Source organism: Balaenoptera borealis (genome assembly GCF_965194805.1).
Source record: "Balaenoptera borealis genome assembly, chromosome: 10".
NCBI lineage: Eukaryota > Metazoa > Chordata > Mammalia > Artiodactyla > Balaenopteridae > Balaenoptera > Balaenoptera borealis.
Window position 1 is genome coordinate 62,036,131 of NC_138874.1, and position 23,321 is coordinate 62,059,451.

A 23,321-nucleotide genomic window follows, 5' to 3' on the forward strand; every position below is an offset into this window, starting at 1 on the left:
CTCCCCACATCAGAGGGTGCTGACGTGCCCTCTGAAACCAGCCCTGTGTTTGTCAGTCTCGCCCCACATCCAGGGATGACTGGATACATGAACCACAGTGACTACACTTGACCCTCTTTCCACAAGATTCATCTGTCATACTGCCAGGGTGTTTCCTGTGACACACATGCCTACAATGTACAGCTCCCAGGGAAAGCCCAGCCAGCCCTCCGGCCCCGCCAGCTCAGGACAGCTATATGAAGTGAGAATTTCCTGGCTGACTGGACAATGAGGAGTCAGGCTGGTATAAGCCAGCTTCAGAAACAACAGAGCCTGAATTGTGTGCATGGACCAAACATCATCAGCTGGCTGGACCCAAACCTGGATCCTGGGATACTCAGGCCTGCCTAGGATACTCAGACTCCTTTCAGATGGCCATGCCCAGAGGTAGCTCAGCACTCTGAGATGACATCTGAGGTCTGGTGAGGTCTAAGGGCTGCTCCATCCCTGTCACAGGAAAGGGTTTATCCTCCACTCCCTACCCCTGTGTGTCTCCAAACCAGCACGTTTCCTCCATGACATGGTGACTAGGCTCACTCAATAATAACAAAAATAACAATAGCAAATGTTTATTAAGCACTAACCACGTAATAGGCACTATTCTGAACATTTTACATATGTTGATGAATCAAATCCTCCTAACAACATTAAGAGGCAGGGGCTATTATTATGCTCATTGAACAGATGAGGAAACTGAGGCACCAAAATGAAGCAACTAGCCCAGAGGAAAAGCCCTACAGAGCTGAGATTCAGCAGAATGACTGCAGAAGCTGGGTTCCTAACTGCCCTGCAGTACCACACGTAGCAGCCCTCCACGGGCCAAGGCATCCCTTCCCAAAGATGCACGTCCCAGGGAGAGAGGAAAAGCAGGAGCTGGCAATTTGGGGATGCTAAGTGCTCCACCTATCCTTCCTGTTGGTTCCAAACAAATGAGACACCAGGCCAGATGGAGAGCAAAAGAGAGTAAAAGCCCCAATTCAGATGATGCTGGATCAGCCATGGGCAGGACTCTTATCTCCCAGCCCAGACAGAGAAGCTGAAACAGAGTGAACAGAGACAAGGGAAAGCCCTGAGCGTCCTGCCTTATTTACCGGGCATCCACTGACTGGGTGCTGCATTCAGTTCTGTGTGCCAGGGAACACCAGTGAAGTTATGTGGATTGGATCGATGGATGGATGAGTGGCCATAGATGGATAAGCAGACAAATGGATGAGACAGAAGAACAAAACAGACACCCACTCCCAGCAAAATCCCCAGAGGAGAGAAGCAGCAGCAGCGTAAGTATGTGGTTGACCAAATAGTTCGTTCGGGTTTTTCCGTAAGGTGTTACGGAAAAGCCCGAACGAACTTTCTGGCCAATCCAATACTTGCCACCAGAGGCCGTGGGAGCCAGGGATGAACAGCCGGGACGAAGCAAGCTGCTCCTGCGCCAGGAGGTTCTTCCTCTCTCCAGAACTCTGCGAGGACTGACTTCTGAAACTCTCCTTCACTCTCACGGCGGGAGGCTAGAGGAGCCAACCCACCAGCTAGTAAAATTAACGGCTGCTCTTGACCGAAGATGCTGGAGAGGCTGGCACATAGAGCATCGGGCCTGCAGACCAGAAGCGCAGACCGGAAGCACAGCCCGGCAGCTGGCATGGCTGAGGCACCTGGCCTGCAGGTCTGGGTCAGGGGTGTCTTCCATGGTAGGGACTAGAGGCGGGGCTACCGGGCGGGGCCTGGGGGACACCGACTGCAGGGGGTGCAGGCAGGTGGAGGGGGAGACAGAAAGTGACCCTGCTACAGAATTCCCAGACACAGTCCACTGACCTCGGGAAGGGGAAATTCCTATGCTGAGCCAGCTGTGGAATTTGGGGGGCCACCTGGCTCTGGCCTCTGTGTCCCCATCTCTACCGTATCATTTAGTTGAGCTTGTGGAAGTAAATGTAGAGGGTCTCCGTAAGAAGGGGCTAGATGGTACATTTTATCCACTGCCTTGAATCATGGGAACAAGTCCTGTTGGCCACTTACAGTGGCCAGTCACAGACCAGAAGGGGAACTTGATGATCTGGTTTGGGAGTTGCCAAGTGCATTCTGTTTCAGGACCAAACAGTGACTATTTTTGGGTGGCATATTTTGGACTCTGTGGATACTACTCAATTCTGCTGCTGTAGGGTGCATTGCAAAAGCAGCCATGAACAATATGTAAATGAAAGCATGGCTGCGGCCCGATAAAACTTTGTTTATGAACACTGAAATTTGATTTCATATAATTTTCACATGTCAGAGAACATGCTTCTTTAGATTTCTTTTAAAAACCATTTAAAAATGTAAAAACCATCCTGAGCTTGTGAGCTGTACAATACAGGCAGTGAGCCAGATTTGGCCCATGGGTTACAGTTTGACAATCCCTGGGCTGGTTAAATGTTTCCCAAAGCGTGTCCTTTGTGATGCCCACAGATGTTTCATGGGGAAAGGGTTCCGTGGTAAAACGGGAGTGGGAAATGCTGGGCCAAAGTCTTTCTGCTTTCTTACTGCAGGACTTCTTCGAGCTTCACACGCTGATACACATTGGACAATCTCAAAAAGGGGATGAGAAACGAAGTCTGTTCAACTTCCAGGTAAGCATTTTTATTCTGGAGCATCTCTAACATCTTAGTTTTCTGTATAACCTAACTAAAGCCATGAGGATGAAGTCTGACCAATCGTCGGCAACGGCGCCACCAAACGAGATTCTGCCTCTCTTTGACCATCTCCAGTGACAGGCAGCTCACTACCTACCATGGGTCCCGGCTGAATTCAAGTGACTTCTCTGACTCGTTTTCTCACCCCATGATGCTGGGTCCCACTGGGTCCCAGGTAACAAATCTAGAGCAATCTAGTGTGCCTTTCATCAAAGACAAACTTTCATGTTTAATAATATAAATAAAGGATACCTTCTTTGATTTACTGATTCATACCCCAAATATAAACTCTATTTATGCACAGGATAAAATAAAGAGCCATTATTAAGTCCTGGGAGGGGGTGGATTACCACTCTGTTCCTTTAAAAGAAGCCTCACTTAGGAGAGTTAAAATAAACTCAGACAAGATCTCAATTTATTCCCAACTGCACATAAAGCAGGATCTACCTGTTCACTATGGGGGCATTCTTAGTAAAAATACAGGCCCATGCAACCTATGATCTTTCTGCTACATGGGGCATCATCTGCAGGGGATATAGACATTTTATGTAGATTTGCCTAAAATGTAAAAAAAAAAAAAAAAAAAAAGGGAGTGGGAAAGGGAAGGGAGCAGAGGTGAGGAAGAGAGAGTGAGACGGAAATGTGAGGTGTGTGCGAATTTGCAACCAGGCACCACTGAAAACAAAAGGTAGAGGATGCTAATGAGAACTGTCACCAGCACCATGAGGCACCTAAAGAGAGAAAAGAAGTCAATGATGTCACCTGTGTGATTAAGCTGTGCCCATGTGCCCTCCATTTTGTTCAACTTGTCCAATTTCAGGTGCAAACAGCACAGCAGTGAACATATCTGTTTAACTCTATTAGACGAATAGGATTATTTCTCTTTGAAAGGCGTACTTGTTACTTATTTTTTTGGGGGGCCCTAGGAGATAAGGATAGAATGGTCCAGGCTATGCATACTATGTTAATATAAAATGCCACACATGCAGTATATTTAGGAAGATAAAGGGAAAGACTGGCATTTTTCTTCCTCATTTCATCAAATCATCCCCCAGACAGTAAAGCAAGTAGCATATATTTTCAGCTCATGGATTAGATGTGTATGTTTCCTGGAGCAATATTTAAATGTAGTAGCATGGGAATATGAGGAAAATAAGCAAAAAAGAGTCATTCTAAACGCTCTATCTTTGCTCAAGGAGCTGACAGCTATATTGGCAAGACCAATCTTTGAAGTGAGCACAAAAGACTGAATCTGTACAGGGGCTGAGCAGCTACACAGCCCAGCCATTTATAGACTTTGCTTACACCCGGAGGTGAGGTCATGCTTGTCCACAATACATAGTTTTTTTAAGGAGACAGTCACTCTGAGATTAATGTGGAAATTAATGTGAATATTCAGAAACAAGGTGCTAATGGAGATGGTATGAGTGTGTGTGTGCCTATATTTATCTGTATGTATCTGTCCATAAATTTCCCCATTATAAATGGGTTCACTGGTAGTATCACTCTTGTACTATATTGTCTTAGGAAATCACTTCCTAAAAATTTTCTTTCAATTTCTGCCTCACAATTTCTTAGTTTATAAAGTAAGGAGTTGAACTAGACCAAGAATCAGTAAACTATGGCCCATGAAACAAATCTGGCCCACCACTTGTTTTTATAAATAAAGTTTTACTGAAACACAGTCACACCCATGTATTGTCTGCGCTGCTTTCAAACTACAATGGCAGAGTGAAATAGTTGTGACAGAGTCTCTATGGCCTGCAAAGCCTAAAATACTTACTATCTGGCCCATTACAGAAAAACTTAACCCTGAACTAGACAATCTCTAATATTAATTTTGGCCTATGATTCTGTAAAGTACAACCAAACAATACAAAAGCCCACTCTGTGCTTCTTACCCTTTTTATTTACATATCCAGGCATAAGTCGCTTTACTGCACTTCGCAGATACTGTGTTGTTTTTGTTTGTTTTTATAAATTGAAGGTTTGCGGCAACCCCGCCTCAAGCAAGTCTATAGGGGCCATTTTTCCAACAGCATTTGCTCACTTCATGCCTTTGTGTCACATTTTGGTAATTCTCACAATATTTCAAACTTTTCCATCATTTCTTATGATGACCTGTGATCAATGATCTTTTGATATTAGTAAATGACTCGCTCAAGGCTCAGATGATGATTAGCATTTTTTAGTAATAAAGTATTTTTTAATTAAGGTATGTACAGTGTTTTTTTTAAAACATAACGCTACTGCACAGCTAACAGACTCCAGTACAGTGTAAACATAATTTTTATATGCACCAGGAAACCAAGAAATTCGTGTGACTTGCTCTATGGCGATACTCGCTTTATTGCAGTGGTCTGGAACCGAGCCTGCAATATCTCCGAGGCCTGCCTGTACTGCCTTACTCTTAGAAAGATTTCATTCAGCTCACAAAACTCTATGGAGCATGTAACCACACACGTGTAAAGTTCAAATAGGAGGCAAAAGGGAAATGAGAGAATACACTTGAAGACGAAGCCGGGAGGCTGCGAATACATAGACGGCAAACCCTGAGATGCTGTGTATTTTCAATGGGCCACAAACTTGGCTCCCAGCAGCCACTACAGAAAAAGGGCCAGGATCCCTTTCCCAATTTAGATTGTTCACTGGAGGTTCACCAGGAGGACCACAGCAATCCTGGCACGAAGAACGTACCCACGTCTGTGCACAAGCAGATAACGTGAGACGTAGGGAACTAAGTCCCCAGCAACACCCAAACAGCTGCGAGGCATCTCAATGGCATTTACTGCAACGCTGAAATGTCCCTCATTGTGGACCGACTCCAAATCCCAAGGTGGAAATGATCATCATTTGGTATATTCCCGAATTCTGAATTAAGCACACACCAGCTTTATAATCAGAAAATAATAAATATTTTTACTTTTACAAAACGATAAGGGAAGCAGTAATCCTTGACAGTTTGGGGGTGCACTTGGAAACAGAATCCCTCAGCCATCGCTCCAAGAGAAGGCCCTATGCAGTCTCGCTGCTTTTGTAAAGCTAAGCCTGAGTGCCGAGGAGAGAGACAAGACAAAGACAGGCTGTTCTGAGAACTGGTCAAGGAATGTTTCTCACTTTGATGATGAAGCTCCAAGAGTTAACTATTAGAAGCGCCTGCAAATGGTGACTCGCATTTGCCACTGTTTACACTGAGCTCTACAACTTTTTATCTAGTTTATCAACGTAAATAATTCACACCCTGGATCTCTGGTGCTCACTGCCCCATGCCCAGTGCCTGGAATAGTGCCTGGTGCGGGTGAGAAATAAGTGCTTCCTGAATGAATGATGCGCTCATCTGAGAGATCCTGGGCAACCAGTGAATCTACTGATACGCTGAGGTTGTCTTGGCGAATCCTTCCCCAGCTGGGCCTTACCCACCATGCCCTGGTTTTGAAACTCTCACCTGTGACAATGAGACAGGTGAGAAAGGGGCCCAGATGTGGAGGGCCCAAGCTCCTGAGCTGGGCGCCAAGGAAAACACATTAAACACTGAAAAGGGAAACTGCACAGCTGGTGTCTAGTCTCGCTTGAGTCCCATTGTTGCAAGGATAAACACTGGGGCAGTTCAGGACAAACACAGCTTTGAGTTCTGAACAGGCAGAGCTACTTTCCCTTGAGCATGGAGCCTGCAATGTGAAATCTGTTCCTTGCTCAGAGCAAGGACCTGCCGTCTCTAAAGGAGAGGCCTGTTCTGAAGGGACCGCCTGAACCCTGAGCTGCCTGCTCTCTGGGCAGCGGGACTGCTCCATCCTGAGCGCACCAGAGCAGCCCAGGCAGCACTTTCTCCAAGGAGACCTTCGGAGAGCAGCTAGCCTCATGCGCAGTCCCAGGCAAGGAGGCCTGGGTGCACCATGCTTGTCCACACAAATGTTAAAACAATCAGGTCAAGCAGCCTCAGGACCTAACTGGCTCAGAGACAGTAATGTCAAAATGTCATAGCCAAAGCAAGAGCTGACCGTGGCTTCAAAAAGAAGGTATCATCTTCAAACGGGAAGTAACGACACGGGAAGAGCACTGGACGGGGAGTCCGGAGGCCTGCAGGTACTAGTAGCCTGGTTCTGTCACTTCACTGCCCTTCCTAGGCCTCGGTTTTCTCAACTGTAAAATGGACATGAATTCATTGATAAGAATGGCTTTGTGGCTTCCTCGTCATGAACCCCTAACAACACAACAGCAAAATGGGAGATATGCAACGAATACAACATGGTCCTTGCCCTTCAACCTGATTATAATGTACAGGGCTTAGCACAGTGCCTGGCTCCCAAGATGCTCTTAATAATGTCGTTGTCAGCAGTAGTACCCAGGTGGCTGCTGGGTGCACATGGCCTGTGGCTTCTACTTCCAAATATCACACACGTCACCTACCTGCCTCCGCCGCGTGCTGCTAGTTCAGGCCTTGCCTCACGGGGTCCACTGCAGCAATCCTCTCCTGTTGTGTCCTGACCCAGGAGCTCACCGTCCCAACCGCCCTAGCCTCCCTGAGCTCCTGCCTCACCAATTTAGCCTCTACTTGCCCATTTGTGCTTCTCTCGGCACAATCACCAATCACGATGCCCCTCCCTCAAAATCTCCTTTTCCTGCAAAATGCACTCCAAAGTCTTTAGCTCGGCATTTCAAGACCTGACTAGCTGTCTCCAGCCCACTTTCCCAGTCTCACTGCCCCTCAGGTGCCTCTGTGTTGGCAGCCCAGGCCTCATTCCCACAGCACACCATGCACTTGCTCTTTTCCTGCTGCTCCCTCACTGTGGAATCACTTCCTCTTCTCCTTTGACTTTCAGGATCCTAACCCACATTGCCAAGCTCAACTCAAATGCCTTCTGTTTTATTAGGTGTTCTTCTCACCTTCTGGCCCGCTAGGCAGTCCCTTGTTTTCAAGCTCGGCTATGTTTTTATTTCTGATATCGTCTCTATCATCAAATGTGCTCGGTTCATCTTGAAATGGAAGTTTCAGCTCAAAGGCTTTCCCCCCATGAAGCCCTGTGAAGGCTTTCTTGACCCCCTTCTTCCCCACACTCAGCCTCCCCACCACACATTCACACACAATGTGTGTACTCATAGCATTTCTCCTCCAGACATTCCTTCAATAGCTTCCATCCACGGTGCAATGGAATCAGGATCATTCCTTGTTTTTCACGGATATGAAAAAGCACCTGCCCCAAAGTTGGTGCTCAGTATCTCTTAGATGATGTTGATGAAGATAATCAGGATGGTCCTCGGTGGCCACGGGGGAGCACCAGGCATCACGTGTGTACAACCAAACTGTCTGCTGTTTCCCATCCATCACCGCCATACATATAGAATGCACTGCCTCTATTTCATCCCATGTAAATGCCCAGACCCAGAATTCAACCTCCTTCAGTTTTCCACGCAGAATCCACTCACACACAAGTGTGAAAAAGCAACAGGGACTTTACAGAAGACTCTGGAGGGGAGATGAGGGTGGTGGTCACACAGCACAGCCCACGACTAGCCACCTTCAATTCCTCACGAGACACTCAGGGCTGCCCAGTCTCTCGTGGGTCCCACCGACCCAGACTGTCCCCCTCCGTCTTCCTCCACACAGCAACTGGCCTCACCACTTTCTCTCTCCTCCTTTCCAAAATCCCAGCTTTAAGTTGCTCCGCTTTCTATTTTGCCACCAGTTCACATCAGCCAGGGCTTCAAAACCAGATTCTTCAGAAGGCTCAGCTCCCAGTGGTCCCTCAAGTTAACAGAGCCCTGTTCTCCTTGAAGGCTCTTTGGCCACCACCTTTGTGACTCAAGCATGACATTCAGTGACTTACTCCTTCCCTCAAGCGGTTTGTGAGATATTTATCCCAAACATAATGTAGAGTTCCCCCCCCCAAGAAGGATTCTGATGGGTGAAATTTCACCATCTCCCAACATCTAGGGTCACCTTCTACTGAGTTTTTGCCATGAAACATCAAGAGTGATGGCATCTATCTTCCAGCTTCCCTGCCTGATCTCTGATCCCCCCAACCATCTGGACACCCCCATTCATTCTACCTCTGAGCCAAATGACTCGTGACTGTGCCCCAGCATCAGGTCCAGGAAGGGCAGCCCATACAAAACAGCTTCCAGAATCACGACAAGTTATTTGGAATGTGACATCCTTCTCAGGGAAACTCTTGACTCTGATCAGACTCAAGAAAGCTGGTGGACAGGGCTACCCAGGGATGGAGCCCATCGACGGCAGGAGCCTGGCCTGACCAGGGTGACCAACTCATGCCTGTTCGCCCACAACTTTCCCAGTCTTTGCACCAAAAGAACCATGCCCCAGGTCCCCCAGGTAAACAGGGATGGTTGGTCACTACAGGCTTGTCCCACCCACAATCCCTGCCAAGAAGCAGGAGCTCAGGAGGCCCATCAGTGAAGCCAAGCTCCACACAAGCAGATCAGAGAGAATGCGGGAAATGCACAGAGAAGGGGCAGGATGAGTCTGGGCTGCAGGTGGGGCTAGGAGACAGCCTCCTTAGAAGTAAGGTCACACGAGCAACGCTCCAAACACGGGGCCAGCAGTCTCAGGTGGGCTGCCAACGAGTTTCACCCACCAGCATGACTGAGGATTTCTACCAGGAGCAGGACCCTGATGACACAGGGCAGGAGACTAGAAAACTATGGCAGCCAGAGGACAACAGTAACATTCCCAGAAGGCCACCAAACACACACACGCGCGCGCGCACGCTCACTCAGAACTCCCTGGATTCCGGCATTTATGAAGCCTCTGCAGAATTCTGAGCACACATTTCTTTGACCCTTTCTCCTCTCCAAGACTGTCAAGCTGTGTGCACGTGTGTGTCTGGGTGTGCACTGTGTGTGTGCACGTGCACACCTATTCTGCTAGCAGAGGAAGTTCTCTACATCCTCTCCAACAGACCCTCTCTGCCACAAACACTGGTCCGCTCTGCAAATGCCCCACAAATCACTGGCTCAGCTGAGCACAAAGACCCCAGCCTCTCCTCCACGACCACATGTAAGCACTCGCCCTTCACCCCCACCTCCCAATAGCCAATGGCCTGGAGAAGACCCAGCGAAACATCACATCCCCACAAACAGAGAGATCACGGACCAGACAGCAGACTTCCTCGTGTGAGGAGGGAGCTGGGGACTCACCAGGACTCTGCCGGTCAGCGTCTGGGCAGATATCATCACCCCCGCCCAGTCTTTCACGGAGGTCATCCAGCCGACCTCGGCTGCCACCGCCTCCTCTTTTTCGTCCACTGGCTTGAGAGTGCCGTCCGCCTGGCCTGAGCCATTGTTAATCTTCTGGGCCTCCTGGCAACAGAGAGAACAAGGGATGAGACGTAGCCACCAAGCGGATTTAAAAAACACAATCTACCCAAAAGAATCAAAGCTAGATGGGCCCCCGCTGAGGTGGGCACTGGCTTGAAGGTACAGGGGTTGGGAAGAAGGGACGGATTATGGCTTTGATTGTTTTTTTAATCTTTTTAAAAAGGATCTTTCCTTTGTTTCCTCTTAAAATATCTTTGTGAAAGAAAGAAGAATAAAATTATTCTCTTCTTATTTTAAAGAAAAAAGTCATAAAACTCAGGAGGGAAACCATCCTGTCTAGGGTCACGGAGTGGCTAGACAGGAAGTGAGGTCAGCATTCTGTAATCTCCACCTGCCCAGCCTTCATACCCTTCTCACGGATGCACCCTACTTTCCTAAAAAAAATCCCCATCTCCTCATCTCAGTCTGTGTGGTTCAAAAGGGACTGAAGGTCCACACTGTCTCCAGGAATGGAGACTCGTCAATCAGACCAGTCCATCCCTCTGGCAACAGCAATTGGGCCAAGGATGGTTATGTGATCCCATGCCAACCCAGTATGACTCAAGCCTGGGACTTTTGCTGGAAAGAATAAGAAAGGTAATCCTTCCCTGAGAATGAAGCCACCACAGAGGAAACTAGGAGAAGTGGCAGAATACTGATGTCATCATTTTGAACACCTGGATCCAGCTGTGCCTGAAATCCACACAAGACCTTTTTAGTTACAGGAGGAAATAAATTCCCCTTTGTAGCTAAAAATGTGCTTGAGGATCAAGGCTGACTTCATCAGATAACTGAGCCCCACATGGGGTCCTAAACTGTACACTTCTGCATACACTGTGCCCTCTGCCTAGAATACTCTTCTCCCACGGAGGGTCATGGCTTACTCCCTCACCTCTCTCAAATCTTTGCTCAAATATCACCTTTTCAATACTTCTTCTCTGGCTACCCTTTTAAAATTCCAACTGTCTTCTGACAGCACTGCCTTTCTGCTTTGTTTTTCTCCAAAGCACTTAAAAGTTCTAACACACTCCATAATTCTCTTACTTATTTAATTTACAGTCTGCCTCCCCCAACTGCTGAATCCTGAGTGCCTAAAAGAGAGCCTAGTATATGGTTGGCTCAATAAATATGAAAGAAGGAATAAAAAGGGTTATGAATGTCAGCCCCTCACTGACTATAGAGCCTGGGCTTAGGGGTTGCCAAATAAAATACAGGAAACCCAGCAAAATTTGAATTTCAAATAAACAACAAATAATTTTTCAGTATAAGTATGTCCCAAATATTGCATGGGACATACTCATACTAAAAACACATTCATTGTCTAAAATTTAAATGTAACTGGGCCCCCTACTCAAATAACCATTGAGATTATTTTTGCAGACACAGATGTTTAAAAAGATGCCAGCAAAATTACGTTCATCATTTAAAATGCTAGAATTAATTAACAAAACAAACTGACCCTGGGGATCATTGTGAATTGGAGTGAGGAGGAAAATCCAGAGGCAGAGGTGAAAATCTTTATCTGCAGTGAGTGGGGGTGGGCCAGAATGAGGAAAGGAGGGCTGGGAGGCACTGAGTGAGTCATCCACCTGGGGACTTGTAGGCAGGCAGGAAGCTGCTCCTCATGCCTGCTTCTCTCCCCGCCAGCCACCCCGACTCAGGGACGCTGGGCAAACAGATGGAGCATCAGTAACACCGGGCGCTCATGTTTCATTTCCAAGTGCACTGGGCCCCCCAGCGCTGGAAGAGTCCAAAAGGAGGCCTGGGGCAGGGGCACAGGGTGGGCGTATTTGGGGGCCGTCTGCCGACATCTGTGGAGCCAGCTGCCCAAGCCACCTAAGGCCAGTCCCAATGACCTGTTAGGGCCCCAAGTCTCAGCCACGTGGAGACTGCACAGGTGGGTGTCCTGAAAGAGACAGAGACCCTGCTGCGTGGCACCTTTTAGTAACTGAAGGTGTAGATGCAGGTCTCCTGCCCCTTCCTTGTAAGATGGGGACAATATTGCCTGCCCCATAGGTGTTGGCTGGGTTAGATAGTGTCCAACGGCACACAGTACACGTTTCGTGAATTAGTCTCCCCACCTCCCTCTTCTCCTGGAAGCGCAGACACTCTAGCGGTGGTTCTCAAACTTCAGCAGCGTCAGAACCACCTGGAGGACTCGTGAAAACACACAGTGCTGGGCCCCACTTCCAAACCCCCGTTTCTATCAAGTTCCCAGGTAATGCTGCAGCTGCTGCTCTGGGAATCCCAGTTCGAGCGCCACTGCTTGTAATCATTCTGACCTGACTTGATCATCACTGCCCTGATGTGAAATGGAACATGAATCGTAACCCTCAGCTCAGTCCTGGCCTCTCCCTTCGCCCAGACACGGAAGAGATCAGGGCAAAGGGAGGGCCCTCAAATCAGAGGCTCTTATGTCTCCTTTTGAGCAGTGCCTCCCAGAGACATTTCTGAGCTGGTGCAGGGCCACAGCCTGGGGGCCTGAAGGACCAGCTAGCTCTCTGCTCCTCAGTCCTGGGGGTGCAGGCTCCCCAGCCACCTGGCGGACCCTGGAGGAGGCAATCGGCATGCAAAGGGCCGGGAGTCAGGGAGTCCTCTCCAGTCACAGTGGTTTCAATGCATCAGTAATTCAGAGCACAAGAGGTATATGGCAGATAACGCTCTCTTGCCAGCCCTCTTACCTACTGTTTTACAAGTCATTCATTATTTTAATTACTTTACGATAGGCAAGGAAAAACACAGACGAAAGGGAGATAATGCTCTCATTATTATTCGCTTACACAAGATGTTGTGAGCGTAATTAATTACTTGTGGAGGCAGGACTGGGGGTGGGGAGCTGGGGGAGCAGGGAGGCGAGCACATCACACAGCCTGACGCCAGGCCACGTCAGCGCTCCTCGGCCTGGAGGGAAAGCCCCTCTGCACCACTGACCTCACTCTGGCCGAGCATCCCTCATCGGGAGCAGGTGTAACTCCTGCTCCGGAGAAAGGGGGCGGAGGCCCAGAGAGGTTAAGTGGTCTTGCTGGGGACACACGGGGTGGGTTTGGGGGGAGGAGTGGTAAGGAACAGAGCCCATTACAATAGCGACTGACCACCATTTACCAAGCCAGAACTGGGGGCCAGCAACTAAAAATTAAGTGCCTTCTCTGCATTATCTTGCTTAGACCTTGTAATAAATACGACAGGCGGGTGGAATGATCCCCATTTTACAGACAGGCCAACTGAGAGCAGGTATTTCTCAGGGGAAGGCACACAGAGCCTGAGAACTCGGGCTGGAAGCAGCAAGCCCATCTGGGCTTAGGTCTGCTCTGCCACTTACAAGCTGGCTACCTGGGACATGTTAGCTCACAAGCTCAGCCTCCTCCATGTAAGATTGGGGACAGGCATGCAGACCCCAGGAAGGTGGTGGTGAAGCTTATGTGAGATAAGCAATGCACTAGTGCTTAGCACAGGGCTTGGGGCGTGGTAGTTACAGCTGCTGTGGGACGGGTTGGCTCCAAGGATATTCAGTTAAAACCGCGCCATCGACTGGGGGCTCTGGGAGGGACACCGTAATAAATAATTACAGAACAGAGGATGAATGAGCGTCGATTCTAACAGCTATGAGGCTTCAGCTAGGTAACAGGCCACCAGGAGGTAAATGCCCAGCTTCTGGGCAGGTTCCAGCAGGAGCTGTGCGGAGGACAGTGGGGGCAGGGATGCCTACAGAGTCATCCCTGGACCAAGTGACCTCTTAGATCCCTCTGACTCTAAGCTCCGTCAGATCAACCTCCCATTGTGATGAGGCGACTGGGGACCAGAGGGAGGCTGCCCCCTGGATCCCAGTACACTGCTGTCTCTCCTGTGCCCCGCAAAGTGGGCGTCCCTCCATCCCCACGCCTTCCACTTCCCACTGTAGAGAGGGACCCCGCCGCTCTGCCGGGAGGACTCCTGAGTCGGGCCAGACAGGCTCCCTCTGGTGTCAGGAGTGAACTGGCCCTGATTCCTGCTCATCCTCCGGGAAAAAAGAGAGACAGAGAGAAAGAGAGAGAGTGTGCATGTGTGTAAGAGAGAACCCCACCAGTTACAGGCTCCAGCTACCCTAGCCTCAGACAGACCATCAGAGATTTTCTGAAACAGAGAAAAGGATGCCTTTGAGGGAAGAGAGGAATAAGGAGGAGGGAGGAGCAGGGAAAAGATGAGACTGGGCGGGGCCTGGGGACGTCCTGGAAAGCGGAGGTCCAGTCGCAGCCACCCTCCTGAGGCTGGGTCTTGCCCTCTCTCCCACCAGAGTCTTGCGCAAAAGAAGCCATAGCTGCCTCCTGAGGACAACACTTGACGGTCTCTAATCTCAGTGCCTGGACTGCAGGATGGGGAGGGCTGTAGGGTGAGGGTGAAAGTACAGGAGGCTGCGTGGACACTGGGGAGCAGGGTGGCCGGCAGCCCCCCGCCATCGCAGGCCCACACAGGCAGCCTCTCACAGGCCGGGCTTGGGCACGTGGCCTCACCCCTTCTTGCCTCCTCCCCATCCCCCTCAGTGATTTCTGACATGGTCACGGAGGGCCTCGCCCCTCCTATGTCCCCTGCGGCCAAAGGCCTGGCTGGACCTGCCATAGTCACCTGCCAGGTGCTCACTGTCCGGAGCACATACCTGCTGGATGTTTGGGCATTTCCCCCGAAGCACCATGTCAAAGACCAAAGCCTGAGATGGAACCTCAGCCACGCCTTCAGATGCCAACCCCGACTACGGAGGGCCTGGAGGGAAGTCACACACCCAGTGCCACCCTGCCTACCTGGGAACCACCAAGCCAAGACACAAACCCCCAGCTGGCTCTATTCTCTTCCCTCTTTTTGCCTCCCCAAGAGGGTGATTCCACCAAATCTAGCCCAAGGGAACCCATCACTCCCAAGCAGATCCCTGCCTCGCCAGCCTGTAATCTGGAGCCCGAGCGTTCCCAGGGCCAGCGGAAGCCTCCACCTGGCCTGGTATGGGGGGTTGGGTGTGGGAGCCCCACAGGGCAACACGTCTCATCTTCAAACATCCCAGCTTTCCCCAGCAGTGGGAGCTGCCCTGGCCCAGCGTGGGAGAGCAGGCCTGTGCTAACCCCAGGACCCCACCGCTTCGGGTCCTCAGATCCAGGCTGTCTCTCTGTCTCTCACCCTTCCTTCACTGGACCCAGTATCCTGGGAGCCTCAAGGCTGTGGTGTGGTACGAAGAGCTCTGAGGATCAAAAAATACCCAAGTCCAGCTCTTCTGGATGGCCTTGGACAAGTCATTTCATTTCTCAAAGCCTCTTCTGTAAACAGATATACATCCCGCCATATAATCTGGGGTAAGGTGGAGCACAGCACTTTCTGAAAGTACCAGCTTCTTTACGAAGGGTGGGCAAAGATGGCATCATGGCTCAACTCTTGGATCCCCACCTGCCTGCACCTTGCTGGGCAGGGCCTGGTTATCTCCCTGGGCACGAGCAGAATGTTGGCATTGCCAAGTCCTTCCAGGTGGCCCGCTGTGCTGGCCACACCCTCCCTATGAGCCTCTGCCACTCCTGCCCAGCTGGGCTCACTCACCCCCAGGTGCCAGGTGCCAAGGCCACCCTGGGCACCACACCTGTAGGGATGGAGGAGGATTCCAGAGTCACCTTGATCATCCCTGCTGAGGCCACCCACCCCCTGCAAAGCTCCAAGTCTGCCTCGGGTTTAGTTACATTTCAGTTAGATCTGGGAAGCTGTTTAAGCAGTCATTGCCTGGGAGGAAAACTACGCTTCAAAATGTAAGTCAGATCATGTCGCTGCCGTGCCGACCCCCTCCTGGGGTTTCTCATCCCAGTCGAAGCACAAGTCATAGACTTCACACAGTGCAACCCCCCAATCTGCCCGCTCCTGCCTTCATCCTACAGGCCTCCCACTCACTCCCTTGCTCGCTCCAGCTGCACTGGCCTCCTTGTGCTGCCAGAATGTTCCAGGCCCTCTCCAAGCTGGGGCTGATCGCACTGGCTGCTCCCTCACCTCACACTCTGTTCAAATCCTCACCGTACGGGGGAGCACTTCCCTGTCCCCCCCCCGAACATGTCACCCCAGCCCTCCAACCCTCCCCGATCCCATCACTCCTCCTCTACGCTCCACGCTTCTCCAGAGCATTTATCCCACCATCTGGCAGCCTGAATACTTTGATCATCATCGACTGTCTGTAAGCTCCATGAGGGGAAGCATTTTCGTCTCTTTTGTTCACTGCTGTATCCTCAACAATGAAACATTATGAGCTCAGACTAAGTAAGCACTTAATGCATCTTGGTGAAAGGCAGGAAGGAAGGGGGAAGGAGGAAAGGAGAGGAGGAGGGAGGGAGGGACGGAGGGAGGGAGGGACGGAGGGAGGGAGGGAAGGAGGGAGGGAAGGAAGGACGTACGTACGGAGGGTAGAAGTATAAAAAGGAGGAAGGGGGGGCTTCCCTGGTGGCGCAGTGCTTGAGAATCTGCCTGCCAATGCAGGGGACACGGGTTCGAGCCCTGGTCTGGGAGGATCCCACATGCTGCGGAGCAACTGGGCCCGTGAGCCACAGCTACTGAGCCTGCGCGTCTGGAGCCTGTGCTCCGCAACAAGAGAGGCCGCGATAGTGAGAGGCCCGCGCACCGCGATGAAGAGTGGCCCCTGCTCGCCGCAACTAGAGAAAGCCCTCGCGCAGAAGCAAAGACCCAACACAGCCAAAAATAAATAAATAAAAATAAATAAATTTAAAAAAAAAAAAAAGGGAGGGAGGGAAGGAGAGCTGCAGCAGACGGGAAGTCAACTGTTGGCAAGCACGATAACTAGAATAGATAACATTACTAATAAGTAATGATGATCACAATACCCAGCCACCGTTTCCAAGCATCATCACAGTAACTCTACGAGGCGGGTTTGAATGCACTCATTTGCAGATGAGGGCTTAAGCAGCTGGCCCAGGAAGACACAGTCAGAATTTAATCCCCGCTGTCTGACACCAGAAAGAGACAAGCACCTGAGCTGACTTCCTCCCAGGGATAATGCGCGAAGAAGGATTACGGGCTGTCACAAAGCGCCCAGGAGAGGTTTATTACCATCAGGAACACTTAATTCAGCCCACGTCTGGGTACTGCGTGTACCGCAGAGACCCTTCTTCAAGGTCCCTGTGCCTTAAGACGGTGGTTAAAACAAGGACAGAGGAACACGGTTCTTCTTCTCTACCAAGAACCAGCTTGGAACCAAAAATCACCCTTCATGGAGCAGAGCAGCAGATGGGAAACGAACGTGGTCGAGTTGACAGGCTGTGAGCCCTCCTGCTCAGCACTGAGGTTCTCTATACAGATGCTGCTGAAGGAGGAGACGGCTTCCCTCATGCCGTCTGCATCCTTAACAGGGAATCCTGGCCCAAGACTGCAGGGCCTGGGGCACCCGAGGGGTGGGGCACTGACGGCGACCAGAGCATCTCCCGTCCCTGGAAGCCCCAGGCCTGCACCTCTCTCTGCCCAGGGCCTTGGTGCTATGGGGCATTTCCTGGTTGCTCAACTTCCAGAGGGCTGTAGGGAAAGGAAGGACCCGGAAACCTCCATCTGTCTTCCCCTTGTGTCTCACAGTCCCACTTTGTCCTCAGATCTCCCTGGTCGACATCAAAAAGCCGTTTCTCCTGAGCCTGCATTGACGGATCCTGCTTCAGTCTGCCTGAGACCCCCATCCTCACGCCATCCCCGGCAGCAGCTCCCCGCCTCTCCCTGCCCCCTCTCACCCAGCAAAACCCACCCAGCAGCCTGGCATGCAGCTGCCCTCAACTGACCACAAAGCAGGAGTCCAGAAGTCCTCATCTCCTATTAGAAGGAGAGTAGCAGGGCCAAGAGCTCTGGGCTGCAAGTTAGGAGGCCTGCATTCTAGCCCCGGCTTTGCGAGGCACACGCTTTGTGGCCCTGGCCACTCGCTTAACCTCTCTGAGTGAGCAGAGTCCCCATCTGGGAAATGAGGGGAAACAGTGGGTTAAACCCATAGTTTTCTGTCCCTTAGAGGCCAGCACTGTGTTCTGTCAGGTGCCTTAGGGGGTTAGCAAGGGATGGCAGAGGAGGCAAGGCCCCTGGCCCCCGTGAAAATCAAAGCACCACTACGTTGAGCGGTTTTCACCTATTAAGGTTCTGTGCTAGACTGCACCTGAGTAAAGGGGTTTTCTGAGGAAAAAACGTTTGAAATCCACTGAGTAAAAATCCATAGGCCTGTTTTAGCTTTTAGAAGAGGCTTTATTTCATGGCAATGATGATGGCATCCTGTGCCCTAAGACCCAGAAATGCCTGAGCACCAACACCCATAAACCCATGGGGCTTCCAGGACTTCCGGGCAGGCCACCATCCTGTCCCTCTGCCCCAGGTCTTCACCAGGCCTAAAGGCTGGGGAACGGTCCTCCAGCCGCCCCGACTCCTTCCAAATAGGCCAAGAGGAAAACGTCCTCCCCTGCCCCCAACGGCTTCTTTCATATCCTGGAAGGATGGCCCAGCCCTGGGATTCTCCCAGGTACCGATAATCCTGCGTATGAGGGATTAGGCCGATTACCTCAAGCAGCTCAAGCAAATAAAGCAGCATGTGGGCACCACCAGCTGGGATTTTCACAGTGAGAGTTCTGCAAAGGGAGAGAAGGGAGGAGATAGGTACTCTGGCACTCAGGGACGGGGAAATGAGGCACCGAAGATTCAGGCCCCCACCAGGAACTGCCATAAGTGGGTGGTGGAATCAGGTTCTGCCCTTGGGAAGTTCCGATGATCTGACCTCTCCCTGTCAGGATGGAGCCTCCCCTGCACCTTGCAGCTTCCTCATCCAGCCCCCGGGACCCCACGTGCACATGGGGCACCACGTTTGTGCCAGACGAACCCATCCAGCAGCTACTGCATCTGCTAACTACAGGCTACACATCCAGGAAAGGGGCAGGGTGACTACAGATTCAGGCCGCAGGAGCTGAAAAAGAAGCTCGGACAAAGCCAATTGCTCTAGGATGTCAAAAAAACCATCGTGTTGCCTGGTAATGCATCATCACGTGCATTTTCAGCTATGGCTTTCCAGGGGCAGTGTCCAGATTCTCACTTCTAGGAGTCCCCCGTGCTGTGTGTGAAGACACAGGTCATCACGGAAGGAAAAAGGTGACAGTAGAAAAAGGCCAGGTGCCCTTTAACAAGTCGATGACCATCTTGTGCCTCAGGTTTCCTTGCTTCAAACTCAAAGGGGCTGTGTAAACGCTCCCCAAGGTTCTGTCTAGCTCTGAAACTGCCTGACCTTGACATCTGGACTTTGAGTCCTGCACTTGCCCCATCCCAGTGGTGTAAGCTGCTGGGAGAGGATGGGGGTCCTTTCTGGCCCTTCTCAGGGCCGTTCTAAGCTGCTCACCAGTGCCCTGGGGACTAAGGGGAGTCAGCTGGCTCTTAGGAAATCCTTGACTCCTTCTCGTCTCTACAAGCCATGTTCTCTCCTTGGCAGTTTTACACCATCTTATTTAATCCTCAGAACAAGCCTGCAAGGTAGGAATGTTAACGAGGCTCAGAGAGGTTGGGTAATTTCCAAGATCACTCATCTTGTAAGTGGCAGAGCTGAAATTTAAATCCAGTCTCTTCTAAGACCGAAGGCCATGTCTTTTTTTCTGTCCCTTGCTGCCTCAGGATAGGCAAAATGTACAAAGAAGAGATGGACTCTCCTTATAAAATGCTGTTTATTACTAGCACTGAAACAATCATCTTATACCCTATGGCTTCTAAATAACAAAATTCTGTAGTACAGACATCCGGTTATAATCAACCATGTATGGAGAGGGAGAGGGAGTTGGAGAAATGGCCTAGGGGAGGGGGGTGCCAATTTGGGAATAAACTGACCCATTAGACACCATATCCCATGGTGAGATGTGTTCTCAAATAGCCACATTTGCTGCTTAAAATTAATAAGTCAGGGCTTCCCTGGTGGCGCAGTGGTTGAGAATCTGCCTGCCAATGCAGGGGACACGGGTTCGAGCCCTGGTCTGGGAAGATCCCACATGCCGCGGAGCAACTGGGCCCGTGAGCCACAATTACTGAGCCTGCGCGTCTGGAGCCTGTGCTGCATAACAGGAGAAGCCGCGATAGTGAGAGGCACGCGCACCGCGATGAAGAGTGGCCCCCACTTGCCACAACTAGACAAAGCCCTCGCACAGAAGCGAAGACCCAACACAGTCAAAAATAAATAAATTAATTAATTAAAAAAAAATTAATAAGTCAACCCGTCAGTCCAAAATCCAGGACTGATGCATCCATCTCAGCCAATACACCACGTCTGCAAAATAAAGATCTCCTTCTCCATCAATTAGCTTAATAAAATGGGAACATACAAGTGACAGTCCAGACTTCACTATCTGGACCTCAGAGACTTGGAACTGCATTAGCCGAGGCCTCAGCTCTGATCCCTCAGCCAGAGTGAGCGGGCCGGTTCCAAGCCGTCCTGCTCACCTGCAAAGACGTGGTGGTTGAGCTGCCGTTCTGCAGGACAGCCTGCCCTGTCCTGGGAGAATGGCTCAAGAACCACAGACACAAGAAAACCATCACGGGGGCCCCGGTCAGAAGACGAAAATCACATTTGTTTTCCAGTTGAGGAAGCACTTGTAACCACAGCAGGCAAGTCTGAGGCAGGACCATAAATTCAGAAAGAGTGATAATGGATGTAACTTTCTGAATGCCTTGTATTCTCTTGGTTAATCCTGTTAACAAGGTTGCAAGTTAGGCACTATTATGCCCATTTTAAAGATGAGCAACTGAGGCACTAAGGCTCTCTGAAGGTCTACGGTCAGCAGAGCAGCCTTATAAACCCCACTCAGGCCCATACGTTCAATACAAATCCCTTTTCCTTGTAGGAAGAATCTGGCCATTGTATGGGAAAGCAATCCAGTACGAGTTCTTGTTTCAAGAAGAGCACTCAAACCCCTTCAAAAAATGTGTTGTTGCTGTTTTTTTGTTTGTTTTTTAATGAAATGCATCTCAGAGTCATAGATCTATAGAGGTCAGAGCTGTGAGGGACCTGAGAACTTATGTAGGCTGATTCCTTCCCTTCAATAAGAAGCCTAGGGTCATAGAAGGGCTGGGGGCCTCTTCAAGGAAACACAGCTTGTTCATATAAGAGACTGGGTAGGCCCACACATGGCTGAGAGACGGTGCAAGAATGGTGGGAGGCACAGGTGTTGTCCCCGGAGTCCGCCTCCTGGCTTCCCCTCACACCCGCTATGCAACCCGGCACAAGTCACTCCACCCCATCCAGCCTCAGGGTCCTCAACCAAACGATGGGCTTGCAAATTACCTTCCTCAGAGAGTCTCTGTGAGGAGCAACCATGATGATGAAGGCAAAGCAGGTGGTGAGAGCTCAGTAAATGGTATTATCCACTAAGTGCCAGAGTATGCACTTACGTGACCTTGGACAATGACCTGCCCAAGGTCCCACAGCTAATAAAGAGCTCATAAGGATGGGAATTCAGATTTGCCAGACAGCAAACCCCATCTCTCTCCTCTTCACCAAAGTGGTGGCCAGCTTTGTTTCTAATCAGGACAGACTGGATACAGATAACTAAGACCCATAGGAAATCCAAGACCCTCATTTCCATTAAAAAAAAAAAAAAAAGGCAGAAATCTCCAAATCACAGCCAAGTTAACTTGTATGACTCAAGTTAGTGGGGAAAAGGCAGATGGAATCAAAACAAGGATGTGAACATGACTGGGGAACAACTGAATCCTACCCAAAGACGCAGAGTTTCAATGTCTGAGGGAACCAGTTCATCTGGTCAGGGAGGTCACGGGCTCCTCCTCTCTCCCACCTCCTGAAAAGAAGCCCGGGACAGTCTGGAGAGTCCCCACTTCTGGAGAGGAGTTACTGAGAGAGAGACAGTGGGAGGGTCAAGAGGGGAGAAGCAGAAGAAGGAAGGGAGCCCATCGCCACCTGAGGATCGGGAAGGATCTGGCTCCCCACAGCAAAGCATCCTGGGAGGTTGGCTCTCAGGCCCTCTGGTCCCGTGGTCCCCACAGCACTGCTTCTCCAGGACAGAGTGTGGAAATGGAAAACAGCAGCACAATGTAACGTGTGTGTGTCGGCGAAAGACAGCCAACGCTCCTCCCCAGGGAAGAACTGTCCTTTTCTTTGACATTATGTCATCACTCCTTGGTTGGATATTAACATGCCCTTTGAATGAAATGACAATGATAGTAGAGCTGGCATTTGACAGTTTCTTTCTTGCCTGTCAAAATAAACAACTGGCAACCCTGTGATATTCTCTATGGTTTTTAAACTTTAATTGAGTGCCCCATGGAAAGTCTAGGGACCACTCACCTAGTCCTCATGCTACAGAGGGGAAATTAAGGCCCAGAGAGGCCATGCTCATAGTAGCCAGGCCCCCCTACATGGAGCCCAGGGTGTGTCTGTCAGGTCAAACAGGGACAGCCTTGGGGCCAGGAAAGGTAGGACCCAGGGGACAGAGACGAGGTCCCTCGGGGCTCCAACAGCTCAGCTAGCGCAGGCCCAGAGAGCAGGGGAGAAGAGAATGCATCAGTTTTCACAGCTCACGGTCATACCACAGGGCCCTGAGTTCCCAGCCTCACTGAGAGTTCTGAAGCCCTCATTGCATCTGTAGCAGGAAATGCACAGCACCTAAACAATCTCCCCAGAAACAGTGCCACTGTTACCATGGCCCCACACCATCCCCCTTAGCTTGCTGCACTCTTCCTCATAACCATTACCACTGCCTAAACATTATACCCGGGGGTGCTTATTCCCCATCAATCTCCACTAGAGGGTAAGCTCCAGGAGGGCAGGGCCTTGGCCAGATTTGCTCATTCCATATTCTCAGAGCCTGGAACAGTGGCCAGCACAGAGTGGAGGTTTAACAGCATGTTTAAAAAGTGATTGAAAGAATTCTGGGTTTTGTTCTATTCTGCTTTGTTTTCACTCTGTTCACATTTTCTGGAATCTCAAAATTCTCCCCAGTCCTCACTGCCCACAGCACACAACTCAGACTCTCAAGGCCTGGTCTTCAGGCCTGCCTGCTCCTCACTAAGCCCACTCACCCACCAGGCTTCTCTCAGAGGACTTGGTCCTCCACAGCTCTGGGCCAGCGGTTCCCACCCCTAGGATGCCCTCTGCATTTCTCTCCACCCATCTTCATCCTGCTACATCAAATCCCAGGGGCCCAGTGAAGCCGTCTTCCTGGTGACAGACCCCCGCTGCTCCCCCTGTCCCAACGCCAGTGCCCACAATATACTCCTCTCTCTCAACACTGCACAGGCCCTGGCTGGCAGCCTTAGCTGTCTTTTCACCCATGCATGTCAGATTGCCCCAAT

General features: G+C 50.6%; 1 protein-coding gene and 1 long non-coding RNA gene across 20 annotated transcripts in view; one reads left to right on the plus strand and one right to left on the minus strand.

Moving 5' to 3' along the window:
- The window catches only part of KCNMA1 (potassium calcium-activated channel subfamily M alpha 1), a 775,994-nt gene that overhangs the window by 514,816 nt on the left and 237,857 nt on the right, over positions 1–23,321 (minus strand). For all 19 annotated transcript variants that reach the window (XR_014249397.1, XR_014249398.1, XR_014249399.1 and 16 more), the window contains one exon: positions 9,858–10,019. Coding sequence is in view for 16 of the 19 variants with exons in the window: in XM_082408745.1 (XP_082264871.1) it covers positions 9,858–10,019 (162 nt within the window). In the remaining 3 variants the exon portion in view is untranslated. The remainder of the gene's footprint in view (positions 1–9,857; positions 10,020–23,321) is intronic.
- LOC309604608 overlaps positions 1–23,321 on the plus strand; it is a 555,802-nt gene that overhangs the window by 401,752 nt on the left and 130,729 nt on the right. The window lies entirely within an intron of this gene.